Source organism: Zosterops lateralis (genome assembly GCF_965231275.1).
Source record: "Zosterops lateralis genome assembly, chromosome: 1".
Taxonomy (NCBI): Eukaryota; Metazoa; Chordata; class Aves; order Passeriformes; family Zosteropidae; genus Zosterops; species Zosterops lateralis.
In genome coordinates, this window is record NC_139762.1 from 57,489,141 (window position 1) to 57,508,955 (window position 19,815).

General features: G+C 43.9%; 1 protein-coding gene across 4 annotated transcripts in view; it reads left to right on the plus strand.

Moving 5' to 3' along the window:
- POU6F2 (POU class 6 homeobox 2) overlaps positions 1-19,815 on the plus strand; it is a 281,035-nt gene that overhangs the window by 238,661 nt on the left and 22,559 nt on the right. For all 4 annotated transcript variants that reach the window (XM_083871982.1, XM_083871984.1, XM_083871981.1 and 1 more), the window contains one exon: positions 13,591-13,797. In XM_083871982.1, the coding sequence (XP_083728108.1) occupies positions 13,591-13,797 (207 nt within the window). The remainder of the gene's footprint in view (positions 1-13,590; positions 13,798-19,815) is intronic.

A 19,815-nucleotide genomic window follows, 5' to 3' on the forward strand; every position in this document is an offset into this window, starting at 1 on the left:
TGACTTCACTAAGGATTCTGGCAACACCCTGGCACTTGACGAATTGCAGTCTTTGTGGTTAGTAGAGGAGAACGAAAACCCTGGCACTACAAAAAAGTTGAAGTCTGAATTTACATTAAATATCTTTGTACAGTTTCCACCTTCACTACGTTTTGTACCAATATGAGAAACTTGTACATCAGAAAGATACAAACTAGTGTAATTTATTTTCATCAACAGTTCTATGCAGATTACTGTGCCTGACTCCATTAGAGAAGCATTGACAAGGGGATCCCTTGAATTTACCCTTGGGCTTTCAAAACTGTCTTATTGTTGTTTTGCATATGATACCTGTTTTGCAGCCCTTTTGTGAACAGTGCTTGCTTTCAGTTGTATGATGTATAAAAGGAATTGCGAAAGACACAGTAAAAGCTCTCCAAACTTTTAAAATTATATTTTTGTAGCATGAGAACTTTTAGGGATGTGGGGGTTTTTTTCTTCAAGAACATCTTTGACAATCAGTATTGTTTATGAATTCGAGTCCAAACACTCACAGAGTAAGAAGCCTATTCTGCTTTGTCTCAGAGAAGACACAGCACTGTGGATGTCTCACTGTGGAAGTGTTCAAGGCCAGGTTGGATGAGGCTTTAAGCAACGTGGTCTAGTGACCATGGCTGGGGAATTGGACTAGATGGTGTTTAAGAAGCCCTTTCCAACTCAGACCATTCTGTGTGACTCCGTAAGTATCTTGTGGGATGAGTTGCTGTCACATGTTATTCCTGAACCATCTTTGAATATAATCTGAAGTAGCAGCATTTCCTAGAAAGGAGCAATGCTTCCCGACTCGGGAAATCACTGGCAATTAAATAGTCTGTACTGTGGCATGCCAGTGCCTCAAGCCTGTGGCATGGCCTTGTTTTATTTCTTGACAAAATTCAAATGTATCAAAACCATAAATTGTCTTCAACTTTTACGATAATTTAAGAGGACAGATTAGCAAGGCCCAGGGTGAAATTTCATACCAAAATTAGAAGGAAGAGGGATCTGGCTCACCATCACATCAGTCACAAAAGGTTTAACAAATGGATCCAGTTGTAGTACTTCTTACATGTGAATCAGTGTGCAATTAGGATATTTAGGAGAGGGTACTTGGACAAGGGGGAACTTGAAAGGAGAAACCCGAAACCAATTTTAGCCATATCAAAGCTTCATGCAATAATGTTGTTGTAGTAGAGACTAGTGGATATCTTTTTCTTAACCAGACAAGAATTTACTTTGGTAAAAATCTTTTGAAACCTCAGAGTTTCTGTTTCCCATTAAGATTTGCCCTTGGGTCCTAGGGTAACACCCCTGAGGGCGTTTGCTCATTTGTTTTTCTGGAACACTTCTCCCATCTGTGTTTTTCCTGCTCCATTTCTGTCTGTGCATGTACAGCATGCCATGTACAGTATGGCGTGTGACACACATTAATACATATAGATAGCCTTCTGCTCCTGACCTTACAAACTGTCCACTTCAGCATTGTCATTCTATGAAATGTCCAACTGTAGTCCAAGAAATGCATTTTAAATGTGAATGCAAACATTTCTATTACCGATAACACCAACACAGCATTTTTTTCTTTGCTGGGATTAGGACCTTGATAGTTAGAGTTACATTGGAGTAATGACAGTCCAAGGTTGCATCCTTTACAGACATGGCAAAGGAAGGGGAGACCTTTAATATGTCTCTGCTGATAAAATTAAGAAGGATTGTTTCTTGCGTTTGGTGTGATTATATAAAAAGGGTTTTGTTACCCACAAACGTGTTAGGTCACAGAAACTGGGAGATATTTACATGTTGCACTGCATTGCAGTTGTATTTCATCCATGCTGAAAGTCTGACTTTAGAAAACAATCTGAAATCTGATAATGATGTAAATAAATGCCTCTCTCTTCAGTGAACAGTCATCTTCCCACTTGAACAGGAAAGCAGTTGCCATTCAGCTAGGGACACCTTAAATAAAATAAAATAAAAGCATTGTGATCTGCAAAGAGAAACTCTCAGGAAATTTCAGCTTAGAAGGCTAACTGTGCATATGCTTCACCGTGCTTCCCTTTCATGCGCCGTAAAATGGGGGTAATAATCTTTATCGATCTGTCTACCTTTTAGCAATGCATTAAGAACTTAAATTGTATCTTTACAGTCTTTTGAACAGACTTGATATATGCAACTCTTACAATACAGCTTAGTAGCTGGGCTTGCCATTTTGTCAGGTTCTCCCACAGGAGAGCTGTCCTGCTTTGCTTTATGGTTCTCTGGTCTTCCCATGCTAAGGCCTTCTAACTGGGCAAGTTTGGTAAATTGATGATGACTTCAGCACCCACCGCTTGTTACCTGAGCTGCCATAGCCAACAAAGTGCACTCCTCTTGCTCCAGGAGTCAGTTTAGGTTGTCACCCAGTACTTCATGGTTGAGCCTACCTAGAGGCACATCACTGGGTGTGACTGCTGAAGGAGCAGTCACTCATTAGGACCCTGTCACTCAATGGAGTAAAATCTTAGCCAAAAATGGGAGAGGGTGATGAGAGCCACCTGCCCCTCCAGCTATCCCTGAATTATTTGGATTTCTTTGCATAATGCTTTTTTAAAAATTGATTTTTGGGGGTTGTTATATGTAACTTCTGGTGATTTCAGTAGGTAGACGTCTTCACATATCTCTGTTACTCTTCACCATGCATTTCACACCTGTATTCATTTTATATCTGTAGCAAGAGATTCAGTGTTGTTCTACTTTTGCACTCACACAAAGCAACTTAAGTGGTCTGCCCAAAAAGCTAACTGATGTTTTCACTAAACAGTTATTTTAGAGCTAATTTTACCCTGTATTGGATGGGTTCCATTGATATAATACAAAATAATTGTTGAAATCAATAGGAATGTTACATGTTTTGTTTTATATATTTGTTTGGGGAACAAAGTTGCTTTTGAATTTCATTAGGAACACTTCAGCCCATTTTCATGAGGAAACTATTCTGTGTCTAGTGCTATGTATACTTTTCTTTTTCCATCCATTCAGCTCTCCATACCTACTTAATCAGCTTTGAATCAGCTGATAAATTTCTATAAAATTGGTCAGAAACAAAGAGATCTAAAAAGATGACTAAGCTCCCAAGTGGAAAGAGAACCAGCAGACAGACTCTGGAAAACCACCTGGTTTCTATTTCCACTGAGGAAAAAGAAGGAAAACACAGTCGTAATCCACCCTCCTTCTCAGAAGCCCAATAGGTCAATATGTGGTCAGGCCTGCGGGAATTCTTCCTTGAGGGATAGCGATCCACCGCGACAGCTTCTGCCCAAAACTGCCGGCACTTGGCAACCCCTCACCACCCGCAGTTAGGGGTTTCTCTTCCTGGCAGCCGCTTCCCAAAGCCAAGCGAGCGGAGAATAGAAAACGAGAGAGGACTCTCACGGGTTGGCAGACAGAAGAAGTTTATTCTCCTGCTCCGGTCCCGGGAGAGACCAAGAGCAAACTGTGCACCGGCTTAAAAACTCGAAATGGGTGGGGATACAGGCAACCAATCAGCAGAGCATAGGGAGTGGTCTCAGGGATTACAACCAATGGGCAGAAGGTGAGGTAATGCATGCATTAACATTGTACCAACCAGAACTCAGAAACCTTGGAAGCTTCTGGAACCAGGGGTGGGGTGAGGGTGAGTGACATGAACAGGGGTTATATAACTCAAGTGATTGACATTTCAACCTAACTCGTAAACAACTTATTATGGGATAGGGATCGCCATAGCAACGTGCTTTTGGCGGGAAAGGGAGAACAAAGGAATAAAGCATAAATACATAAACTTATTTAACAGCGAGAGTAAAGTAGAAAAAACCCAGATAGGAAAGTCCAACATTCACCGCCACATCTCCCCCTTTTTTATTTAATAAAGAAAGGGCGGAGGAGGTAGGTATTCAGAGTCCGGGTAATGTTCTTCCAGCCATCGCATGCGGCCTTCATGTTCTTCAAAGCTCGGAAGCCAATGATTTTCCGGGACAAGGCTTTCTGGATCCCAGGCATCAATGGCTTCTGCCGGAGATGTCATCTCCTGCATCTCGATTTCCTCTGGCGATGGAGGAGGAGCCCACACATTGTTTACGGACAAGGAGGATGTTGCATTGGTGATCATCCTCGCGGTAAATCTCCGGATCACTCCACAGGAGATCCCTATCATGATTAAAATAAATAGAAAAATGACAACAGACTTTATAAAGGGATTCAACCACCCCGTAAGGTTCCAGTTCCCAAATAAAGAGTCCCAAAAATCTTTGGATTCTTTTTTGATTTCGTGAACCATGTCTCGTATCTTCCGGATGGATTGCCTCACATCCTCGGCCTTGGATGTTAAATTAAAACAGCAGAGGCCCTCGAATTCCTCACAAGTATGGTGGTGAAGAAGGAGGAGGTAGTCGATGGCGGCCCGATTTTGCAAAGTGGCCTGCCTAGTTACTTCCTCGTCTGCTAGGAGGTTTGACAGGGCGGCTGAAGTTAAATTGGCCTGTTTGGCTACCCAACATTCCAATCTGCCTAATTCCCCCATAGCTTTGGCCACCGAGACCCAGGGCAGAAAAACTGTAATTGCTGTTGCCTTGGCCCTGGACCAGTGGATAATCTCTGATTCGCAGTCCGGGTCGAGACTTGCAAGGTCTCTTTTTTGGACTGTTGCGTGGGAGGAAGAATTTTTCACAATCCAATTGGTAATTTGAGTTTTGTTTGGGGTAAACAAGCCAAGCCTGCCGAGTGTGCACGGGCCTCCTATCAGGCGAGAGGGGATGCCTGTGTACGCACGGTCGCCGCAGATTAAAAATGTGCCGGTGGGGAGGGTCAAGGGAAAATTTCTGGTTGTACTTGCGGTGTCCACGTGCGCGATGTCTTGGCACCATTGCCTTGCCATGTATTCGTCTTTGATCTGCAACAAATTGATGTAAGTTTTTTCTCGACCCTTTGGAGGGGTAAACCTAAAATGGACACAATAAGGAGCAGGGGAGGAGCGAGAAGCTCCAACTCCTGCGGTTCAGCAGGGGCACGGGAAAGGGTTGAGGTTGAGGACGAGGAGACCCAGTCCTTCCATACAATCAGTGGATTGCGCACAGGGAGAACCACTCGCCTACGACGCCTGTGCATCCACGACGGCTTGTTATTATAGAAGAGTGGGTCTTCCCACCAGGCAAGGCGACTTTGCAACGGTTTTGGCATCTGTGCGTTAAATTCCTTCACTAAGGACAGAAGAGAGGGGGGAAACTCTTCTGCCTTAAAAGGGATCCCCACTAGGCAGGACGCAATCGGGTCTTGTGCTGATCCCTGGGACAAGCAGATGTGGTCTTGTCCCATCGCCATCGCGAGGGTCCTCCACACATTGGCTTTGGGCTGTGGGACAATCCAACCGGAAGAGACTGAGATCAGGAATCCAAAGATGATGGCAATGACGATCCAAGGGGACTTCTTTGAAGTGTCTTCGAGGGATCTTCCATTGATCAGGTTCCTGTATCAACAAAACAAAACACTAATTAAAGAGCCAGCTTGGGATTGAAAAACAAGACAGGGGTTCTTCCTCAGCTTGAAAGCCAGGTGACTTTTTCCTGCGTTTCCATGACACTTCCCCAGCCAACTTGTTTCCTTTCTTCAATACTTTAGGAACGTAGGGACGCACCCACTTGGCGGGCACCCACTTGGGCCCTTCAGGCGCTGCAACACAGGCATAACCGCGCCCCCAAGTGATTAAATCTAGAGGTCCCTGCGTTTCCAAAGTATTGGGATCCCGGACCAGCACAGGTGGTTTCTTTTCGAATTTCAATTTGGGGTCACCCACAAAATGCCTGATTATGGGTGGGTTTAGATTTTCAAATGAACAATTCAAGAAGTTCAATGTAAATAAGGCCCTGGTGATTCTGATTTGAGGTGTGTCCAATTTTTTAATTTGGTCCTGCTGTGCGAGAACCCTTTTTAAATTTTGGTGGGTCCTCTCCACAATGGCTTGGCCTGTTGGGGAATAGGGAATGCCCGTCCGATGTTCTACTCCCCACTGCTGAAGGAAAGCTGCAAGCTCCTTGGAGGTGTAGCTTGGGCCGTTGTCTGTTTTTATTAATTTTGGGATGCCCATGAAGGAGAAGGCCTGAAGCAGATGCTTCATGACGTCCACGGCCTTTTCCCCTGTGTGGGCAGAGGCAAAAATCACTCCTGAAAAGGTGTCTACGGAGACGTGCACGTACCTCAGTCTGCCGAACTCCTGGACGTGGGTAACGTCCATCTGCCATATTTCGTTACTGCTCAGCCCTCGGGGATTTACCCCAGCATGTATTGTCGGGACAGCATGCCGCTGGCAGTTAGGACACGTTGCCACAATGGCCTTGGCCTGGTCTCGGCTGAGATGGAACTGCCTGACCAACCCTGGCGCATTCTGATGGAACAACTGATGGCTTATTTTCGCCTGCTGGTATAAATCAGGCAACGGAGTCATTGCAGCAGGGGCAGCAAGAGCGTCAGCTCTCCTGTTTCCCTCCGCAATGAATCCGGGCAAGTCTGTGTGCGATCTGACGTGCATCACATAAAATGGTTGCTCCCGGTGGGAGATTAACTTGACCAGTCTTGAGAGCAACTGAAACAAAGTAAAGTTGGACACTTCCTGCAAGATGGCATTCTCCGCTCTGGACACTACTCCGGCTACATACGCTGAATCCGTAACAATGTTGAGAGGTTCTGGGAATCTCTCAAAGGCCCTGACGACTGCATCCAACTCAGCTATCTGAGGGGATCCTTCCACCTCAGTCACATCAGACTCCCACCGCTGAGTCTGAGGGTCCTTCCAAGTCATTACAGACTTGTGGGATCCTCCAGATGCGTCTGTAAACACAGTCAAGGCCTCAAGAGGCTCCCTGCTTTGAACACTCTTCAAAGCCAATTGGAATTGAGCTTCCGAATTGAAAATTTTGTGGGCAGGCCGCAATACAGAAATTTGGCCTGGGTAGCCATCCAGGGCGAATTGCAGTGCTTCATTCTCTTGAAGCAGATGTTCCAACATTACTTTCGTAATTTGGCCCGATTTCAACCGAATGGGTATGTGAATGCAGTCAAAATCGCATCCTGCCAAGTCCCTGATCCGGATCCGAGCTTTCCGGATCAAATCCGCCATCAGTTCTTGTGGCCTGGTCATTCTTTTGGACCTATGGTGGCTCAGAAACACCCACTCTATTATCAAGAGGGGATCTCTTTTGCCTCGGTCCTTCCGTGACAATGATGTTACCTGTGTGTCCCATTGAAATATGACACCGTGCAGATGAGGCAGGTTTCCTAGAATGATGAATTTGAAAGGCAGGTCAGGATCGCAGCGACTCGCCTGTCGCGTAGACATCAGGTGTTGTACTTTTTCCAGTGATTTCTTCGCCTCTGGGGTAAGAGTTCTGGGGGAACTAAGCCCCTCTCCCCCCTTTAACAAATTAAAGAGGGGTGCTAGGTCCTCTGTTGTCAGACCTAGCCAAGGTCTTACCCAATTCAAAGCCCCACACAGTTGATGGGCATCAGCGAGGGTTTCCACATTAGTTTTTATCTCCAATCGTTGCGGCACAATGGTCCGCTTATTTATCTGCAGTCCCAAGTACCTCCAAGGTGGCATTCGTTGAATTTTCTGTTCTTGCAACTCGAACCCTGCAGCAGTCAGTGCATTGACTGCCAGGTCAAGCGCTTGCGTAAGCAGGTCGTCGTTGGGGGCGCACACGAGTACATCATCCATGTAGTGATGAATGATGGCCTGGTGTGCGGCTGCACGAACAGGGGACAGGAGAGAAGAAACATACCACTGGCAGATGACCGGGGAGTTCTTCATCCCTTGGGGCAACATCTTCCAGTGGTATCTTTTTCTCGGGGCCTCTCGGTTAACATTCGGAACCGTAAAAGCAAACCGGGGGGCATCATTGGGGTGTAGAGGAATATTGAAGAAACAATCTTTAATATCAACAATTGCCAATTTCCAGTTTTTGGGCAACATGGTGGGGGAAGGCATCCCTGGTTGAAGGGCTCCCATGTCTTCAATGACATTATTAATTTGTCGGAGGTCCTGGAGGAGCCTCCACCTGGTCTTATCGCTCTTCTGAATGACAAACACCGGGGAGTTCCAAGGAGACATGGACTCCACGATGTGTCCTTTTCGGAGCTGCTCCTCCACGAGCTCTTCGAGTGCCTTTAATTTTTCTTTTGAAAGCGGCCACTGCTCCACCCAGACAGGCAAATCTGTTTTCCAATTAAGCTTCTGAGTGGGGCACTCCGCAGCGACCGCCGCCCGAAAATTTCGTGGAGAGTCTGGTAGGCCAATCGTGACTCCCCACTGGGCCATGACGTCCCTTCCCCACAGGGGTGTCTTATAATCTAAAACGAAGGGCTTTACATTTGCCAATTTCCCTCCGGGCCCCATAATTTGCACCATGTTTTTTGACTTCCGAGCCAATTGGGCACCTCCTACACCTTCGATTTGTCCATCCACGGTTTGAAGAGGCCAATGTGACGGCCATAAATGCTCTGGCACTATCGTCACATCTGCCCCTGTATCAAGGAGACCAGTGACATATCTGGTTTCTCCGCCCACCTTCAGCTGGCAGGATTCCTCAGGCCTTTTGTTAGATACTACAACGACCGGATTCGCCTGAGGATGGCAAATTTGGCAATTCCCTTCTGGGCATTCTCTCTCTGGGAGGGAGGGGATAGCTTGAGCTAATATCTGCCCTTTGGGAATGTAAATTGGCGGGCTCGTGCAGCGCAGCCAGAGGACAAACCACTCGGGGTCAGATGGAGTGGTTTGTGGTGCAATTTCCACCTCTGGCGGGGTGTATTTACAATCCCCCACGACTACCCATCGTGTGCCAATTGTGCACCAGGTACCTCCATCTCTTGAAACCGTAGCGGTGTGCCAGTCCATGTCCTTGATCCAGAGAGCCCCAGTTGTCCGAAGCCGGAACGGTGGACATTCTGACGTTGTCCTCAAAGTGGTCTCTGGAAAAGGAAACATTTGGTGACTGTTTTGGCTATCTTGGGCTTGGGGTTTCTCAACAGGAGAATTTTGTGTCGCGTCCAGGAAGTTCTCGTCCGGAGTCAATCTCTGTCCACTCTTAGACAGGGACCCTGGAAACGGAGAAAATGTCACATCAGGAAATTGCTGAGTTCTCTCAAACTCATCTGTCACGTGACTTTCAATCCCCCCCCCACTGGCTCGAGCTGTCCCTGTTTTTTCATCACGCCGGACAGCTCGGCGCTCTTGACCTAGTTTTTTTGGTCTTTTAGTTTTTGCTGTTTAAACTGTTTAAATTCATCCCCCCATGGGCACTTTTGCCACCAGTGCCCTTGACGGCCACACAATGCGCAAGGTCTATCTCCAGTCTTCGATGGCTTCCTGTTTAGATCCCGTTTCTGTCGAGAAGAAGGTGTCTGTGGAGTAAGGTTCGTGGTCTCCGCAGCTGCAGCAATCGATCTCTTGCCTTTCCGATCGGGTTTTTCTGAGGTCAACAAAGGCACCACCTCTGTTACTACTTTTACATAGTCTTGGATATTTGGCTTCTGTCTGCGCGGCAGAGTGAGGATGGCCTGTTTACACACGTCATTTGCGTGCCGAAATGCCAAGGAGAGAAGCAGCCGGCCTCTCGCCACCTCATCATCCTCATGCTGCTCGATTGCATTCGTCAGCCTTTCAACAAATTTTAAATAATTCTCATTCGGCCCCTGAAAGACATCTTGATAATAAGAGTGATTGCTGGCTTCATGGTTACAAAGGCTTTTTCAGCCATCTTTGCTGCGACTCCCAATACTTCAGCCGGAATCCCCTCAGCTTGTCTCTGAGGTGACTCCCACTGTCCCTCTCCCATGAGGTGCTTAATAGATATTTCATTGCCCTCATTATCGACGGCTGTGTCAGGAGCTTCTAAAAGACTGGGAAGGGCATCCAGAAGCAACTCTTTCCAGGTGGCTTCCCACAACTGATATTCAGTTTTGGAATGAAGACACCTAAAAAGGTACTTCAGATCATGCGGGACTACCACAGTTCCCGTCAATTGGCCGTTTAACAAACCGAGGAAATACGGACTAGAGCGCCCGTATTCCTTCAGGGCCTTCATCAACTCCTTGACAGCAGTCTGTGGGATCTGTTGCCAATGTGGTCTCTCATGGCCACCTCTCCCTCTTTTGTAAACAACTGGATTGGCCGTATGGAGCACTGACCTTCCCCCTCCCAAATCTTCACCCTCATTTTCCAGGTCCCCTTCGTGGGAACCGGAAGTGGGCGTGACTGAATTGAGGTACGATGGGCGGGACTTCCCGTGGGAAAGGGGCGTGTCATTTTCCCACGGGGTCACTTCCCGTTGGGCGGGACTTAGGGCGGAGTCAGGGGAGGAGCACTTTGGAGGAGGGTCGAGAGGCGGGGTCCAATTTGAAAGTCTCCTCCCCATGGGAGGAGCTCGCTGAGGAGGAGGGGTTTGAGGAAGAAAGGCGGGAAAAGAGGACAGGGAAGATGACCGAGCCATGTGGCGTCGGCCATTTTGGGACACCGGGGTCCAGGCGCCATTTTGTTCCAGGGGAACTTTCTCCTCTGCCAAGCTAAACCGAACTCGGGGAGAACGAGGAAAAGCTTTAGGGAAATTTGGGGATGGAAAATGACTCAAAGCTGCCTGGCCAGGGCTACTCGGAGTCCCCCGAGCAGACCTCCCGGTCTGTCCGGGGCAGGGAACTCGGGAATTTTTTGGGGAGCAGGGGTTGGCAGCACGAGTAGGAGCTGCCGCTCCACGCAAAATTCCTTTTGGGGACACTGGGGAACGGAAAGCAGGGGAATGGGAAGACAAACATGGGGAAGAACAAACTGAACCATTTCCTCGGGGGGTCCCTTTCTGCACTTCCTTCATTTTCAATGAAGCGGTCAAAATAGTTTGTGACCAAAATAAATAATTTGCTGCATTTTTGTCTCCTGAAGTGGCCAAATTAGAGAATTTCGAAATGGCAGATCTCCAATACTGAGGTTCTGCCACAGCTTCAGGAGTAGTACCTGGGAAGTGTAGGAAGAGTTTCCTAACAAATTTCTTCAATTCCCCCTTGGAATATTTAACTTTCATGAGAACCAAAACACCAACCAAACTGCTAAAAACTTCTCTCTGGGCTGTAGACAACCGCGCACCCATGTCTACAAGCCTTTTCTGGAATCACCCAAATCAAGCCAAAACACAAACACAATCCAAGCACTCTACAAACCCCGGTCAGGCACTTGCGCCTCCGCCCCGGGGGGTGCCCGTCGCCTCTTTAAATGCGAACTCAAACAAAGCGCCTCCAGCACTCTCAATGTGCTGCCCTCGGCACCCACAACACAAACAGTTAAAAGCAAAATTCACAACGAAAAACTCGCAGGTTGCCCCCCCCCAGGAAACCCAAATGGGGATAAAACCCACCCCACTGGGCAGCCGCACGGCTTCTCCTCCCGCAGGCCAGTGACGCCTGGGCGTGGAGACCCGATGAGAGCTCCCAACCGGGGAGTCTCCCTGAATCAGGGAAAAGGGAAATTCCACTTACCCTGCCCTGGGGCTTCTGCGAAGAAACATGAGAGATTCCAGCTTCTCCGTCGCTGAGGAAGTTCTCGAGGGTGCTTCGAGCTGTCTTCCTCACCCTAGCAGGAGCGCTCCCACTTAAGGGCTGCTACCACTGCTAGGCGCAAAGCAGTCGAGATCCAGGTGCTCCGATGAGCCAGATCCAAGCGCAGTCTTCCTGCTAAAGGCTGCACCGAGTGCCTTGCCGCTCCGGACTTTACTGCGACTGTCTCAGGAGCCCCACGTTGGGCGCCAGCCTGCGGGAATTCTTCCTTGAGGGATAGCGATCCACCGCGACAGCTTCTGCCCAAAACTGCCGGCACTTGGCAACCCCTCACCACCCGCAGTTAGGGGTTTCTCTTCCTGGCAGCCGCTTCCCAAAGCCAAGCGAGCGGAGAATAGAAAACGAGAGAGGACTCTCACGGGTTGGCAGACAGAAGAAGTTTATTCTCCTGCTCCGGTCCCGGGAGAGACCAAGAGCAAACTGTGCACCGGCTTAAAAACTCGAAATGGGTGGGGATACAGGCAACCAATCAGCAGAGCATAGGGAGTGGTCTCAGGGATTACAACCAATGGGCAGAAGGTGAGGTAATGCATGCATTAACATTGTACCAACCAGAACTCAGAAACCTTGGAAGCTTCTGGAACCAGGGGTGGGGTGAGGGTGAGTGACATGAACAGGGGTTATATAACTCAAGTGATTGACATTTCAACCTAACTCGTAAACAACTTATTATGGGATAGGGATCGCCATAGCAACGTGCTTTTGGCGGGAAAGGGAGAACAAAGGAATAAAGCATAAATACATAAACTTATTTAACAGCGAGAGTAAAGTAGAAAAAACCCAGATAGGAAAGTCCAACATTCACCGCCACACAGGTACACAGAAAAATTGGGTCATACTAGTGGGAGTCAAAATGGACAATGCAGTGGGGTGATTGCTGAGGATAAAGAGGAAGAAGCAAGGTTTCTGGAAAGGGCAGACTGGAAGTCTTATAATGGGGTAGATGTTTCCAGGGAGGCTATGATAAAGAGAGAGGAGAAGGTGAAGGAAATAGAGATGAGCTATGCTTTTTTTATTATTTTATTTTTTTTTCCTGTTGCAACAATCCTTTGACTCCAGCATCATTTGTTGCTGTTTGAAGAAAAAAAAAAAAAAAAAAAAAAAAAAAAAAAGTTTGGGTTTAGGCCCAAGTTTCATCAGAAGTTTATTCCAGATTCTCTAATACTTGTAAAAAGAATTTTGCAACAGCATAACTTTCTCCAGCCTAGCAGCTTATTGACTGACAAGCTTTTTTTCGACATCTGTTTGACATCTCATCCTAATATTAGTTTTACAGGCACATTCACATTTTAGGAAATCACTGTATTCTCAAGTCTGACATGTCACAAGTGTCTCTTTCTGCAACTGTTTGCCCCAGAAATGTTAGCTAATATATTTTATCTGACATCAACCCTCCTGTTGTGTTGTACTTCATAGTTGTCATCCAAAACCAGCTGCATTTTTATGAACGTATCTTAATAAGGCATGCCCTGAAAGGTACTAGCATCCCTTTGTATCTTCCTGAGATCACATGGGAGTAATAGGTGGTCATCTAGAGTACCAGAAAATCAAGTAAAATTACATAAGCCCCATTAGTAACCTTATATGGATGATGTAGAAAGCAAGACAAAAAGACTGATACTTTTATCTATTTCACTCTGTGTTAAGATGAATAGTGAAAACAAACCACGATCCAGGGCTCAGAGTGTGGCCCAGCATTTGTTTTATACACTCTTAAGCCACAGCAGATTTGCTGCAGATGACAGTGGACAGTGGTAAATTGTACAGGTGTTATGTGACATAGCAAATTAATTGGAAAGTCCACATCACCCCAGTAAGGGAATGACTGCTTCCCATCCTCAGCCTGTTTTACCAATCTCTCTGTGCTTTTATCACCTAAGTTTGATTCAACATGCAGAATATAAGGAATTACATGTGGCAAGGATATGTGGCATGCATGCATTCTCCCTGTGTTGTTTCTTCCAGATTATTGGAACAATCCCACTGATGCCTAATCCAGTCCCGTCCAGCCAGGCGGCAGGTGGAGCTCAGGGACTTCAGGTGCAGCCGATAACTCCACAGTTATTGACCAATGCCCAGGGTCAGATCATCGCCACTGTCATCGGCAACCAGATACTCCCAGTGATCAATACCCAGGGAATAACACTATCGCCGCTCAAACCAGGCCAGCAGGTAAATTGTCTGTAGCCTGAATGATTATAGAAACAGACACACAGAAATTTTCTGCTCCTCACAGACACTCTCATGGACTCTCTAAAAACCCCCACTCCTTTAACATTTTTAGTAACAAAAATTGACTCTGTCCTGCATAGTGTATTACTGCATACTACATATGTAGTAATTATTAATGTCATATAATATATTTTTTTATATACACTCAAGGATTACACATTTATTCTTTTCTTTTCAAGGTCAGTGTAGGACCAACTGAGATGTTTTCTGCAGTGAAAATGTGATAGGAATACGAGCCAGAGAAGGCCCATCTGGTCTGTAAAGTACAGTTCCTTAGTTAGTGGTCACCTAGTAGACTGAGGCTTGAAATTATTTGGAACACGCAAAGAAAACAAGGAAAAATATAAAGTGTTATTAGATTTCCTCACTGGAAAATCAGCTATGATTGTGTATAATTGCATAGACAGAAAGTATTCTGTGGAAATTATTATTCAATGTAAGATTGCAGGTAGCTGACAGACTTAAGGATGGATCCAATGACTACACTGAGGTCCAAAAATATTTCTGTAGCTCTTCTTATAGCACTCAAGTCAAATCCATTAGATTTGCCTAGAGCTGTAGGGCATGGAATTGTAGTCCAACCTCCTTTCTCTGAAAGAGGGGAAATTGAGGACAGAAAATACATCAAATGTGATTACCAAAGAAGTACTTACAAAAATGTCCCTAATTTAAATATTCAGCTTAGCATTCCTACTGCTGGTAGCACTTGTTTGCCATCCCTGCGGACATCTCCAGGCACCGGGAGAAGCTTCTTGTATGCTGCTGAGTATCCCAGGCCACCTGAACTCCAAACTGATGATCTTTTCTTTTTTCTTTTCTTTTCTTTTCTTTTCTTTTCTTTTCTTTTCTTTTCTTTTCTTTTCTTTTCTTTTCTTTTCTTTTCTTTTCTTTTCTTTTCTTTTCTTTTCTTTTCTTTTCTTTTCTTTTCTTTTCTTTTCTTTTCTCTTCTCTTCTCTTCTCTTCTCTTCTCTTCTCTTCTCTTCTCTTCTCTTCTCTTCTCTTCTCTTCTCTTTTTTCTTTTTCAAATTTAGAAGAAGAGAACCAATGGATCTTTAACATCATTTTTTTGTTTGTTCTGAAAATATTTCACATCTCATTGGTTACCTGCTTTTTTTTCACATTCTGTCCATTGTAGTATCTAGCATGGGCATTTTCCAAAGCACTTGTCCTTTATCTACTATGTTTTCTTTAATGGGACTGTACTTGCACTACTGCCAATGCTTTTGCAATGGTTGTATACACACAGTTTCAAACAAAGCTGAATGGATCTGAGGGCAGGCTCCATGTTCTCCACCACAGGAAAGCCTGACAATGACATATGAAACTCAGCAGTTCACATTTGGTCCCCTGAGGGGGTGTGGGATGGGGGGTGGGGGGGTGGGGTTGAGCCAGTCCCCTGGAGGGATTAGATCTTTTCCTCCATTGTGGGGGAAGCACACAAAAATCATAGCAATCCTGAGATCCCATTTGAAACTCATGAAATTTAGACATAAACAGGAAGATAAAGGACCTGTATTATTGCCTGAGACATTCTCACATGCAGAGCAATTCACCTTCTGAGCCCTGCATCAAAGCAACCTCTTTCAGGCAATGTCTGCCAGTAGTGTCAGTGGACAGGGAGGGCACAGAGGTGTGACATTTTTTGCAGAACTCGTGGAACTGGGCTCACATAAAGGGACAAACTCTGAAAGCTGCAGTTTGCTGAATGAGCAGGGGTGCAAGGTAGAAAGCACTTTTTAACAACATCATGCTGTACTGTACTTGTTCACCCAACCTGTGTGCTCGTGTGCAGAGATATCAATCTGCAGAGAACTGAGTATGTCCAAGAGCCAAAGATGCTCCCCATTAAGCTGTTCTGCCCAGCAGTGCTATGGAGGTAGAAAACATTATTTTGCCAATACTATTTTCACAGGGTTCAGGCTCTGCCTCTTTCTTTCATGGAGTCCTGAGGACTCAGGGGTTGCAAGAAGGGCTACCAAACAACACAGTCTCCTTGCCTCGAATCAGCCTTTCTTGAAGTTTAATCAACACAGTATTTTTGATAGGGAGGGGAAAAAATGTAGCGCAAATACTATATGGAAAAATAGTACAGGTTATAATTTTTTATAGGAACCACAGAGAATTATTTCTATGTACTTGTGCTCCCTCTACTGGCTGTTCTGCTTTTACTGAACGGTCAGAGAAAATTTTGCCATGAATTTCAGTGGGAGCACAAAAGATGTAAGAGAGCTAGATTCCTCATAGGAATAATGCTGATGGACAGCGAAAAACAATTGAGCTAGTACTGTAAAAACTGTTCTATCATCTTGAAAGTGAATAGATTTGTTCAAAGTTTAAGGAGATCCTGGATTTATTTTATTGCCTGGGTAGAGACTTAGACTAACTGTAGCATTTGGCTAATAATGGCATCTTAAGTCATAAGGTTTAAAATATAATTTTCAAAATAACCGAGTGAGTGCTTAAAAGCAGAAGGTTCAGCAGGAATTCAAAATGTTTTTGAAAATGGTGTCACAGCATTTGGTGTCTTCTAACTTGATGAAAGAAGCTTCAGCATGGGGAAAGATTACAACACAAGTTTGGGGAAAGTTTTTAGCATGCTTTGAAGAAATAAATGCAGGAAATAAATAATGTAGTAAAAATGTTCCAGTTACAGATAATCCCAGTTTAACTTTCAACTTGTCACTTCCTTGGAAACTAAGTACTGCAGACGAAAAAGAGCAATGATAGTGAGCTGCTGCTTGTTAGCTGAGTCACAATAATTGAAGCTCTGTAAATTGTTCCAGTTTCTTAGTAATGCATGCTAGTGCTTACTTTTCTCCTGATGACTGAAGACTTAAATGCCTCAGATATTGTTGTTAGTCAGCTTTACTTAGGTAGACTATATGCGTTATTTATTCATACAACTTTTTCAGACTTGACAGATTAAAACCTCAATGTCTCTTAATGGAAATGAGTTCATAGGATACTTTACACTGCAGTGTAAAGCAGTGTTTCTTTTTCTGCACTGTAAATGGGTTGCTTTTCAATGTACACAAGCAAGTATGGTGTAGTCCTATTCTTCCTGCATTTAAGTATAGATAGATGGTTTTGATTTGTGTTCTTTAAACTACCCACAGTAGATTTTGTTCCTCTTCAAATTACACCAAATAGATAAAACTACAGATATTTTACTATTTTCCAAGATTTTGCTAATATAAGGAGCATCTGTGCACACACCAAGAATTCTCCTAGAAATTTCAATGGCTTTCTAAAGCAGGCAGCTGTTTGCACTCCTGTTTTATTCTGTACCTTTTTTAATCTCTGTTTCTGTTCATAAACATGTTTTTCTTTGCCTTTAATAATTTTTGCTGTTCATCTCCCAGCCATTTCCACACTAATCTCTTCAAGATTTTTTGATCAGAGCTGAATACCGCGGTCACAGGGAGGATGCATCCCTGTTTTACATAACACAATATTATTTTCAGCATTAGTTTCTTCCATTATCTCAATACAGCCCAACATACTGCTTTTTTCTATCTCTGTTCATGGAACAGTTTTACTTAATAAGCAGATTTGTCCACCATAATAGATCTTTGCTTCCCTGATTATTATCATGTGTTTCACTAAAATGGTTCCTTTTGATGTGAATCACTTTGCACTGATCCACTACCTGTCAAAATACTCCCCTGGCATGCTTTAAACAGGATTTTTAAGTTTTTCATGGTATTCTATACTAACCAAAGAAATTCATGTATTCTTCCTGCCAATTCCACTTTATCATTATTCACAATATTCCCTTGATGGTTGCTAAAATCATTCAGAAATTTGGTATAAATCCTTTGTTCTCTACTTGTAGTCTTATTTCTTGAAAAGGAAATAATAAAATAATTTTCTGAGTTTATGTTTCTTGCTTTATGTTTCTTGCTCTTTGTGTCCCATAATAGAAGACTACCTCGTAACTTTAACTTCTGTACTTCCTCCATGACTCTAAAGAGGAATTTTGTCAAAATGTAGCTTTTATGGCCAAAGGCACATTGTTTTTGAAAACAGATGAATTTGTTGTAAAAACTTATTTGCATTGTCGTTTATTATCAGATTTGAAAAATTTCTTTCAAGGTGTTCTTTCATATCACTAGCAACACAACCTTAGGACCAGCAAGGCTGAACTTGAACCATGAACTGCAGTCTTATAAAATTTAGGAAAATATTCCCCTTGCTTAACTTAGTCATAGAGGAGTTAGGTATATGGTGTAAGTTATTTCCTGTATAGACATTGACAAGGAGACATATGCATGTCCAGTGCAAAACTCAAGATGTCAAAATAGAAAAATTTTGGATAGGTTGAATCTCTAATAGGTATCTTAACATATCACTGTTTTCATTTACATGAGAGAGGGCTAGGGTAGCTATTTTAAGATTCTCAGTTAATTCTAAGGTGAGCAAAATTGACTGAGAAGAATCCAACTGCCAATAATTACTGGGGTTCAAACATACTCTTCTTTATTAATTTCCTAAACAGCTTTCCTAATAATTGGTGTTTTCATAACTATTTTCTTGCCCATACAGAAGCAGACTCTGGACATTCTATTGTTTTCTGGTGTACTACATAAAGCAGGTTCCCATCTCACTTTTGCCTGGTTCTTTCTACATCCTAGATTCATTAAATCAGGTCTGTAGTCCCACTTGTCCTCAGTCTTGTTTTATCTACAATGCCTGACAGAACTTTTCGTACTTCATCGTGCCTTAGAGCACAACCGGCTTTGGGCTTCTTCCAATTCTAACACAGTAAAATGAGCTACTAAGCAGCATTTTCCTACATTTTCAGTTCCCCATCTTTGTTGTCATTGGCTGTCCAGCTCCAAATTAGCTGTTGAAAAGACATAGATGCCTCTCGAATGTGTCTGTGGTGATTCTTGTACATCTGCTTGCCAAATTTCACGTTAGATGTTCTCTTTCTGCAGTCTCGACCTGCCACAAACAGCCTACCATCTTGTTATCACAACTCCATGCAATTGGTTGTTTTTCTCTCCCATGAAAATCTAACCAGCTCTCAATCATTTCCTCTCTGCAATGCTCCTATACCTTTGATTCTGTCTTGTTTTATGAGAAATGCACTCTTCTTTCTCTGTTTCAATATAGTCACTAAACTGTGTTGTCTCAATCTGACTTTGTTTTTCTTTTGCTTTTTATATGACTTTCAGTGATGAGGGTGACAATTTTTCTCACTTCTTTCTTTTTTCCTTTACCATCATCATTGCATTATTCTATTTCATCTATGGATAAATTGCTAGAATTTTGAAAGTCAAGATTACTAGACTATATACTACTACAAGGGACTACATCAGACTTTCCATGCCGCAGTGTGACGCTTGACTTGTAATCTCTCCTTGACCAGTTTTCTTTGTGGCATCAGCACCTGTAGGAGAAGGATATCTCAAAAATAGTGAAATATAACTTCACCAAACCATTGGAAGTAGGAAGATGTCACTGAATTACCTGTCATTCCAAGCAGCTGAGGCACAGAAAACATAAAGTGCTGTTCACAGTAGGAATATGAGGTTACCTTTGAATTATGCACTTACACATTTAAAACTGTTATTATTGTACTATTGTAATATTTAGATTACTAATTAACATTATTAAGTGATAAATCATTTATAATTAGTGATTAATCTATTGCCAATAATATTGTTGTTTATATTGACATTATATCCTTCCTGATAGGGGTGAAAAATTACTTATGCACCTGATTTGCACATAAAATTCAATCTTCCACAGAAGTCCAGCTATATTCCCAACCTCATTTAGCAAGTTGAAATACATACAGTGTGCTTTGAAAGTTGTTGTGATTCAATAAAAAGGCTTTGAAAGAACTTCAACAGATGCAGTCGAAGTCATGCCCCCAGTCATGTCCACAGAACAGTTTTCATTTTGGGTGGAGTATGTACACAGCCAGTGTGAACCTAAGGACTTTTTCTA